This window comes from Medicago truncatula, chromosome 2 (assembly GCF_003473485.1).
Source record: "Medicago truncatula cultivar Jemalong A17 chromosome 2, MtrunA17r5.0-ANR, whole genome shotgun sequence".
Classification (NCBI taxonomy): Eukaryota; Viridiplantae; Streptophyta; class Magnoliopsida; order Fabales; family Fabaceae; genus Medicago; species Medicago truncatula.
Window position 1 is genome coordinate 26,133,568 of NC_053043.1, and position 10,561 is coordinate 26,144,128.

The window sequence follows — 10,561 nt, forward strand, 5'->3', positions numbered from 1 at the left end:
AGAAAGGAAAAGGAAATCTTGGAAAAAGAAAGCAAAGATCTGATTAAAAATATTCAACATTCTCAATCAAAAGAAGTCTCTGAAAACAAAAATAACTCTCAAAAGGAAAACATCATTTTAAAAGAAAATGTTTTATAATTAAAAAGAAAATTGAAAAATATGGACACCTTGAACCTTTTTGTTTCAGAAAAAGAAAGAGATTAGCGTCACAAAAATTGAAAAATAATTACACTCATTTTCATAAAAAGGTAACTCTTAATAACACTAACCATCAAGGACCCAAAAAAATATGGGTACCCAAGGTATTACTAACATCTACTGCAGGAATGTCTCATAACAGTCAAGAAAAAGCCCTGGTACTTGGACAGTGGATGCTCAAGACATATGACTGGAGATAAACAAAGCTTTCTCTCCTTCACCAAAAAGGAAGGAGGATTGGTAACCTTCGGTAATAATGAAAAATCTCGGATTAAAGGTATAGGTGTTATTGGTAAGATAAATTCTGCTAAAATTGAAAATGTTCAATATGTAGAAGGATTAAAACATAACCTAATTAGCATCAGTCAATTGTGTGACAGTGGTCTTGAAGTAATATTCAAACCTCACACATGCGAAGTAAGACAAATATCTTCAGGAAAAATCCTATTTACCGGATCAAGAAATAAAAATGTCTACACTCTATACTTAGATGAAATCCATGTCGAATCATGTTTTATATCCCTTGAAAGGGATAAATGGATTTGGCATAAAAGGGCAGGCCATATAAGTATGGAAACAATTTCCAGAATATCAAAACTTGATCTAGTAAGAGGACTTCCTAAGATTAACTATGAGAAGGATAAAATATGTGAAGCATGCGTCAGAGGAAAACAAGTCAAAAGTAGTTTTCCTCCCAAAGAATTCATTTTAACAAAAAGGCCTCTTGAACTACTTCACATAGATTTATTTGGACCTATCTCAATGGAAAGTCTTGGTGGCAAAAAATATGGCTTTGTAATCGTTGATGTTTTTTCCAGATTCACTTGGGTTTTATTTTTGAAACATAAAAATGATTCTTTTGAAGCTTTTCAAACCTTTTGCAAAAAAATTCAAAATGAGAAAGAAATGAACATTATCGCAGGAAGAAGTGATCATGGAGGAGAATTTGAAAATGCCTCTTTTGAACAATTTTTCAGTGATAATGGAATATCTCATAATTTTTCTTGTCCTAGAACTCCTCAACAAAATGGATTTGTTGAAAGAAAAAATAGAACTTTGCAAGAAATGGCAAGAACTATTTTAAATGAATCAAATGTTGAGAAATATTTTTGGGCAGAAGCCATAAATACATCTTGCTACATTTTAAACAGAGTTTCAATAAGAAAAGTTTTAAACAAAACCCCGTATGAACTCTGGAAAGAAAGAAAGCCAGACATTTCTTATTTTCATATTTTTGGATGCTATTGTTATATTTTAAACAACAAAGATAACCTAGAAAAATTTGATTCAAAGTCAGACAAAGCTATATTTCTTGGTTACTCTGCTACTTCAAAAGCTTATAGGGTGTATAACTTGAGAACAAAAGTTCTAGAAGAAAGTATGCACATAAAATTTGATGAATTTGAGGAACTTGAGACTCAAGAAAGAATTTTTGAAGAAGATGAGGAAGTAAGTCAGATCAACCCTGACAACGAAAAAATTCAACAACAATCATCAAATGAAGAAGTTTCTCTAAGTCCTCCAAAATCATGGAGAATCGTAGATCATCACCCTCAAGAACAAATTATTAATGAAACCACAGATGGATTAAGAACAAGAAGATCCTTTCAAACAAATGACTTCGCAATGATCTCACAAATTGAACCAAAATCAATAAAGGAAGCAATTATTGATGAATCATGGGTCGAAGCAATGAAAGAAGAACTACATCAATTTGAAAAAAAATCAAGTTTGGACTCTTGTACATAATCCTCAAACTCAATATATCATTGGTATCATAAGTCATATCGTTTCGACTTTTTCGGGAAAACCGGTCTTCGGGTATCTAGGCATGGTTTATGCCATGATCAGTATAGGTGTTCTTGGATTTCTTGTTTGGGCTCATCATATGTTTACTGTGGGCTTAGACGTTGATACCCGTGCCTACTTCACCGCTGCTACCATGATCATAGCTGTCCCCACAGGAATTAAAATATTTAGTTGGATCGCTACCATGTGGGGGGGTTCGATACAATACAAAACACCCATGTTATTTGCTGTAGGGTTCATCTTTTTGTTCACCATAGGAGGACTCACTGGAATAGTCCCGGCAAATTCAGGGCTAGACATTGCTCTACATGATACTTATTATGTGGTTGCACATTTCCATTATGTACTTTCTATGGGAGCCGTTTTTGCTTTATTTGCAGGATTTCACTATTGGGTGGGTAAAATCTTTGGTCGGACATACCCTGAAACTTTAGGTCAAATCCATTTTTGGATCACTTTTTTCGGGGTTAATCTGACCCTCTTTCCCATGCATTTCTTAGGGCTTTCGGGTATGCCACGTCGCATTCCAGATTATCCAGATGCTTACGCTGGATGGAATGCCCTTAACATATGCATATGGATCTGTCTCTACGACCTTAGCCTTCAAACAAAGCTTTCCGGTTCTATTCCTTTTTTGAATAAAGGCTTGTTATCGACGAATAAGCTCCTTAGACTTTGCCCTAAAAGCTCATCCTAAGGAAAGTCGTTTTCACTCGGGACTTCTTTCTATGCTAGGCTAGCATGCTTCTACTTCTATTCTTGATCTGGATTCTTAAACCTTTATTCTAAGATAAGATGCCAGTCTATAAATCCGTACTTGTTGACTAAAAGACTTTCGGCGGATTTAGAATCAATCAATCCCATCCGTCTATTAGTTCAAGCGTATTCTCTAACAGCGGATTCTTGCTAACAGAAAGATAACCGCCTATTCTATCAAGCAGTCGATTCAATAACAGACGATTTGCTGCAAAGAGACGATTCGGTGCGCATTTCATGCTACTCCACGGTGGCTAGCTTTCCTGCTTCTGTGCTTGCTATTAATTCCTAGATGCGCGTAATCGTCTTCTGAGGAGATATCTTTTCTTTATGTGTTATAATTCACCTTACAGATGGCTTGAACAGGCTTTCTTATGACTTATAGACTCGGATCCAATCGCTTTTTGGATGGGTGCTCCCCCCCGAGTGAAGGCATAAGCCGTAGCCGTAGACAGTCACTAGCACTAGTTTGATCGCTATGCCATTCTCGGCAACGATGTGGTGATAGCTGATCGACGAGTTGCTTCGGTCTACCTTGTTGAATCATCTACATTGATTGAGGACTCGATGTCAGAATGCATTCTTCGATACCCTTTTGTAGAAGTTTTCATCTAGTTCCTGTAGCTAGTCGTAGATGCATATTATAGCTGCTATCGGATCAGAGGTTCGGGGGATTTTGAACTATATTATTTCTAAATATAATTAAATAATATTCCTGTTGGATCTCTTGCTTTCAAGTTCTCTTAGTTTCTATGTAACTCAATCAGGACGTAGATGTAGATACGGATAGGGGTAAACCGGGTAACCAATCCCGGTGGCTGGATGACTCCTTCACCCTTAGATCGCAAGACTAAGGCCAACGAGGCGGAACCTCGGTGGCGTGATAGGCTGGTTCTCACCAGGGTCAGGTCAGTCCTATCACAAAATTTGAGTTTCTAACCTCACTCTGCTTGGTAAGGCAGAGCCCTATGTTAGTCAAATAGGCACCCCCCGGTTTCTTAGTGAAACTCATCAAGGTGAGGTGGGCTAGCTTATAGCTATTCTATCACTCAGGGATCCAGAATGGAGCAACTGGGGGTGACGCGGAAGCCACCCGGGTGGGGTAAGATATGATATCAAGCGGCCTCATGCAGGTAACCAAACCAGCGTAGGAAGCTTATCTATTTAGATAATAGGCTTCCATCTGGAAAACTTTTTTTATAGGATATCTATAGTTAGACTCATCCAATGGTGGAAGATCTTCGGCTACTAAAGTCAATGTGTAATAAGTTTATTTTAGTAGTCACTGATGGTCTAACCTAACCAAGGAGCTCTGTATCGGAGCATACCTCTTTGCCAAGCAGGTAGTTTGAATCGCCGGTCAGGCGCGGCGCTCTGTTTACTGCTTTATATCTGAAGCAGTGCGCAGTAACACTTCAACAGGCGTACGGTGGGATTACCTCGTATGATATTCATACTAAACTATCTGTACACGTATCACTCACTAGATCAGGTTACCTTAGGATCATACCATCCTTTCATAGACAACAAATCTATATATAAAAGGGATGAGAAAGCTGATATGCTAGTTAAACTCTACTTATCGTTCTTTAGTTTATCTAGAGCGATTAAGTTAGCAAAACGGATTTCTCCGTCTTTGTTTGCTAGCATAACTGATCCTATGTCTGACGTTCACAAATTTTCAGAAGTCAGAGATTGGGGTTAATACGTAAACTAGCCAATCGGTACCTATATCAAGCCCTCTCACGCCCCCTTTACCAGGGAATCTCGTGGGAACCGACTTGGAAGGCTCTGCCAACGGATCGTAAGCGACCTGGTCAGTCTCGCCGTGAAAGAGGCATATTTGCCAATTTTACATCACAGTGACTCTGGTTCGCTATGCTCCGTTTATCGATGTCTGTTAACCCTGCATTAGCATTAGGAATGACGCAGAAGCAAGATTTTTCTGAAAAAGAATATAGAGGAATGATAGATTCCCTTTTATATTTAACTGCCAGTAGACCTGACATTGTTTTTGCAGTTGGTCTATGTGCTAGATTTCAAACTGCACCAAAAGAGTCACATTACATCGCAATTAAAAGAATTTTGAGATACCTTGTAGGAACTCCAAGTGTTGGTCTATGGTATAAAAAGGGAACACATTTTGATCTTATGGCATATTGTGATGCTGACTACGCCGGAGATAAAATAGAAAGAAAAAGTACAATTGGCGCATGTCAACTACTTGGAGAAGCTTTAGTCAGCTGGTGTTGTCGAAAACAAAGCACTATAGCACTATCCACCACAAAAGCTGCATATATTTCCGCTGCAAACTGCTGCTCTCAGGTATTATGGATTAGAAATCAATTAGAAGATTTTTCTCTAAGGTACGCAAATATTCAAATATTATGCGATAATACTAGTGCTATAAATTTATCAAAAAATCCTATTCAACATTCCAGATCAAAACACATCGAAATTAAGCATCACTTTATTCGTGATCATGTGAGTAAAAAAGAAGTTGAACTTGTTTTTATTAACACAAACGATCAACTAGCTGATATCTTTACAAAACCTTTAGTAGAAGATTGTTTTTTACTCTTAAAAAATAAACTTAATATAATTAATAATCCTTCTTAAAATTAATTAATTAATTAATTTTTTTTTATTACTCTCACGGCATCTTAAAAGAAGGAAGGGATACTCATTGATTTTCAAATATTTTTTCTCCAAAATCGGTTCAATCTCTCCACAAAATACTCAAATATTTTTTCTCTTCTCTTGATTCTCTCAACTCACGCGCTTCTCTCTTCCGTTTCCCAACATAAATCTGACAAGCTCCTCACTTAAACAGATATCAGCCGTCCATTCCTTTAATCTTCCCTTAATCAAAATGCTAAGACCATGTACAATGGTTCAACACAATAATACCATTCAACACCCACTTTTTCAATTCCCAACACTCCACATCATTTTCTCTCTCTTAATTCAACACTCATTCAATTTTTACCTCTCCAATAGTTTTTTCATTCAACACCCTACCCCACCACCTTTTATTTCTTATTCTTTATTTAATTTATATTTTTGTTTTTATAATTACATAAAATTAAAATTATCGATTATAATTAAATTAAAATAAAGATACACTTAATTTTATTTTTTTGTAAAAACAAAATTTATTTAAATAATTTATTTATATTTTCTTAACTTAAAATGCAATACAACAAACTAAGCACGCAACACACAAATAGCTTAAAATGCAAGACAACAAACAAGCACACAACACACAAATAATTTAGTACAATACAAATCATCTTCAATCATGAAACATTCCAAATTTTGTCCATATGTGCTTCACTAGATCTGCTTGCAATTCGTGATGAACATTTGGATCACGCAACTCGGATCTAGCACGCACATGATTTGCAAATGTGGGTAACACCTCGGTCGAGTATGGTTGCTGTGTACTAGATCCACTTCCCTCAGATTGCTCAAAATCGGTCCAACGTTGAGCATATGTATCTCGTTCATCCTCAACAATCATATTATGTAATATGATGCATGACCTCATGATTATACCCAAATCAGCTATGTCCCACAAGCGAGCTGGTTCACGGATGATTTTAAATCGAGCTTGAAGCACTCCAAAAGCACGTTCGATGTCCTTCCGACAGCTCTCTTGATGTTTTGCAAATAACTTATCGGGTTCACTTTGAGGAAGCCTAATTGATTTGACGAAAGTTGGGTAAGAAGGGTAGATACCATCAGCTAGATAGTATGTCATATTATAGGGACGTTGATTCACAAAGTAATTCACCCTTGGAGTCTTTCCCTGTTCCACATCATCGAACACTGGTGACCGGTCTAGAACGTTTATATCGTTCAACGTTCCCGGACATCCAAAAAAGGCATGCCAGATCCATAGATCATGAGATGCAACTGCTTCAAGAATAACTGTGGTGGTTCCCTTATCCCCCCTGGTGAATTGACCTTCCCATGCTTTAGGACAATTTTTCCACTCCCAGTGCATGCAGTCAATACTCCCGATCATCCCTGGGAACCCCCGCATTTCACTAACATGTAGTATTCTTTGAAGGTCATCTTGGGTTGGTGCTCTCAGATACACTTGCTCATACAGTCGTATGATTCCTTTACAGAATCTACGTAAGCACTCCAATGCTGTAGTACCTCCTATTTTTATGTATTCATCTACCGCATCTGCTGCCACACCATATGCTAACATTCGCATTGCTGTGGTACATTTTGCTAACGGTGATATACCTTCTTTGTTGGCGGCATCAACTCGTTGGGTGAAGTAGTTATCACTACTTGAAAGGTCTCCAACGATTCGAAGGAAGACATGTTTTTGCATCCGGTACCGACGACGAAACATTGCATCGTCATATGTAGGCTCATTGGCAAAGTAGTCGTCAATGAGTCTTTGGTTTGCCCCTGCATGATCTCTCTTTAAATATTTTCTACTACGAGATCCACTACCTTCCTCTATTTGTTTTCGACGCTGAATAAATCGGTTGACCATATACGTGTCTTCAGCATCACGTTTTTGGAAGTAGGCTTCCAAATCAAAAGGATCCATTGATAGGTTTTTTGGAAGAAGATATGAATGAGATTTGTGAAATTGAAAGTAGATTTTAATGAGACTTGTGAAATTGAAAGTAGATATGAGTCCCTATATATAAGTACATTGTGTGGTGGACATTGACGGATTTGAAATAAGTTATAGTAGGTGAAATAATGGGCACACAGTGGACATAATTATTAAAGCAAATAAGTCACGGGGACTAGACAACACTGACAATTATTAAAGTAAACATTGGGGACTAGACAACACTCTGATAACTATTAAAGCAAACAGTGAGGACTAGACAAAACTCTGATAATTATTAAAGCAAACAGTGAGGACTAGACAAAACTCTTATAATTATTAAAGCAAACAAGTCACGGGGACTAGACAACACTGACAATTATTAAAGTAAACATTGGGGACTAGACAACACTCTGATAACTATTAAAGCAAACAGTGAGGACTAGACAAAACTCTTATAATTATTAAAGCAAACACTACGGACTAAACAACACTGACAAATATTAAAGCAAACACTACGGACTAGACAACACTGACAAATATTAAAGCAAACAGTCGGGACTAGACAACACTGATAATGTTGACTGAATACAAACAAATATTTGATTAAAATTAATTTTCAAACAGCTCACGCTCCAACTTCTCCAACAGCTCCTTCTTCCGGTCATCGAGATGCTCTTCGTCCCTTAACTTTAGATACATTTTCATTTTTTTAGCTTGAGTCTTTTCTTGCAGCAACTTGTTTTTCTGTTGTTTCACCAAATTTAACTCTTTCAATTGTTCAATCTCTTGCTCTTTTAATTCTTTGAATTGAACCCATTCCTTTTCCACCTTCTCCAATGTCTCGCCCTTGCTTTTCATTTTACCTTTTTTTTTAGCTGCCTCCCTACCCATTGGACGAGCACTAGATCCTACAGAGTCCTCGTGAGATCTCTTAGATCCACTACTCCCTGACCCAACATTTCCTCCCATCTGACTACCATAACGTGGTTGATCACGGAGAGCGTGCCATTCTTCATTCAAAGTAAATTGAATATTCTTCCCACCTGCAAACAATTCATGCGCTTTTGTCAAAACATCATCTTCCGACCAACCGCTTCCTTGCATACGCTTAGCGCTTTCATAAGCACCAATCCATTTATTTATTATTTTGCTCATATAATTAAAATGGTTTCGGCAGGCAACTAGATCGCGGGGAGAATCGAATGAGCTATACTCATTACAATACTCAGCAATTTTACCCCAATATGTTTCTCCTCTCTGGTTTCTCCCGACAACACTGCTTGTTCCATATTTAATCCATGCACTAATTAGAACCAAATTTTGTTGAGTGTTCCATGCTGGTTCCTTACTTCTCTTGCTCTTAGGAGTTGAATCTTCTGGAGTGACTTCATCAGCAATTGCCATGCCACGAGGAGTTATTTGTGTTGAAAATTCAGGATATTGAGTTGCACCAACATTGTGAAAATTATCATTCTCCATTGGCATAGAACCATTAAACGGGGTTTGAGATGGATATCTCATCATAGATCCATAATATGGATGAAAGTTTGGAACAGAGGATGATTGGTTGAAATTTGGTGGAAAACCAAAATTAGGTATGTTTTGAGGACGTTGGTTGAAAAATTGATTTGGATTTGGATAATTGTTGGGATTTTCGTAGTTAAATGGGTAATTAGAATAATTTTGGTTGTTGAAATGGTTATTATTGGGATCCATTTCACTAAAAATAAGATTAAAACTTCAATTAGTTTGCTAATAGAAAGATAATAATAAGAAGAAGATAGTGAAAAACTTGGTTTTTTTTTCTGTGTCCAAATCAAATGAACCAAGTCTCTATTTATAGAGAAAAAAAAATCATGAATTTTGGTATAATTTTTTTTTTTTTTAAATTAATTTACAACGAAATAATTGAGGTTAAATTATGAAAATGATAAGAATCCGGACAGCCAATTAAAACGTGCCACGTGTCATTATCTATCCAAAAAATCTTTCTCTCTCCGCACGTCTGACGCGTCACGCGCCTTGTCTGCGCGTGTAACGCACGCGCCAGTTTTCAACAAATCTCGCGTCGCCATGTGTCCGGCCGGGCAGAGTTAAATTGTGTTTAATGGATTCACCTTCTCTCTCTTCTCTTCCCTCATTCAACACACTTTAAACACACCATTGCAAAGGAAATTGGTGTTGAATGCTTCATTAAACACACCATTGCATATGGTCTAACATAAGAAATCATCATTTTTTTTCTTCTAAATACGTAACAAAACTCTGCTCAAAACATCAACTCAACTTATCATCCTTTTTCTTCCAATCTCTCCTCTTCTCCATAAAAACCATATCTTTACTAAGCTTCTCCATTGTCAAAACCACACCCAAAAATGGCTAAACCAGACCAAACCTTCTCTGAACTTCTTTTATCTATTGATCATCAGCCCCCTATCTCATCTCTACCATCACCACCACCATCTCCTTCTCCTTTGTTCACTTATCATACATGCAAGCTGATCCTTTCTCTTGTTTGTAACGCCCACTTTCGTTTAATAGTTATTTAATCGAGTTTAAGTGATTATATTATATTTATATAATATATGTATGATTTTGATATGTTTTGATAAATTGTGGTGATTTTGGTGATTTGATTGATGACGTGTTAGGTTATGAGTTTTGGAGGAATTGATAAGATTATAGAATTTATTTTATTGTTAAATAAGATAAAGATTTGAAAAATATTTAGTTGAGGGCTGTTTTGATATTTTAGATAGTTTTGGGGGAGAAAGTGAGATAAGATAAGTTATTAGAAAGAGGTATAAATAGGAGAAGACCTAATATTTTAGAAACTCATTGTACGTGAAAACTTTTGGAAAAGGGAGAAAAAGCCAAGTCTAGAGGAACCAAGGTAGAGTGCTGCGATTTCTTCATAACCAGGTAAGGGTGAGACTAGTAATTCAATAGCATTGATTGTTGTAATTCTGATGATTAATTGACAAAGTTAGGATTGATTTAGAAAAGTTTTGGAATTAGGTTAAAACCCTAAAAATTGATGATCAAACGGTAAAACTTGTTTAGATTGATGTAAGAACCGTCCTATAACCTTAGAATATGTTTAGGATGAATTCTGGAATCAAAATTAGGCTTTGAACCATGTTGTGTGATGGATTTTTGAGAAAAACCCTAGTCTGCCCGTGCTTCTGTTCATCGCTCGCCACGGCGAGT

At 36.8% G+C, this 10,561-nt stretch overlaps 3 protein-coding genes across 3 annotated transcripts; 1 reads left to right on the top strand and 2 right to left on the bottom strand.

Annotated features, from left to right (window-relative positions):
• The first annotated feature begins 1,973 nt into the window (after positions 1-1,973).
• LOC120578341 (cytochrome c oxidase subunit 1) lies at positions 1,974-2,704 on the top strand. The gene has a single exon (XM_039831018.1). It carries the CDS (start codon positions 2,030-2,032, stop codon positions 2,702-2,704), a length of 675 nt encoding a protein of 224 aa, XP_039686952.1. The 5' UTR covers positions 1,974-2,029.
• A 1,876-nt stretch (positions 2,705-4,580) lies between these two features.
• On the bottom strand, positions 4,581-7,339 carry LOC120578342 (uncharacterized). Its single transcript, XM_039831019.1, has 2 exons — positions 6,322-7,339; positions 4,581-4,708 (listed from the first exon to the last, which is right to left on the bottom strand). The coding sequence occupies exons 1-2, from the start codon at positions 7,337-7,339 to the stop codon at positions 4,581-4,583; spliced, it is 1,146 nt and encodes a 381-aa protein (XP_039686953.1).
• Positions 7,340-7,960: 621 nt separating this feature from the next.
• On the bottom strand, positions 7,961-8,872 carry LOC120578343 (glutathione S-transferase T3). The gene has a single exon (XM_039831020.1). It carries the CDS (start codon positions 8,870-8,872, stop codon positions 7,961-7,963), a length of 912 nt encoding a protein of 303 aa, XP_039686954.1.
• Between the last annotated feature and the right edge of the window lie 1,689 nt (positions 8,873-10,561).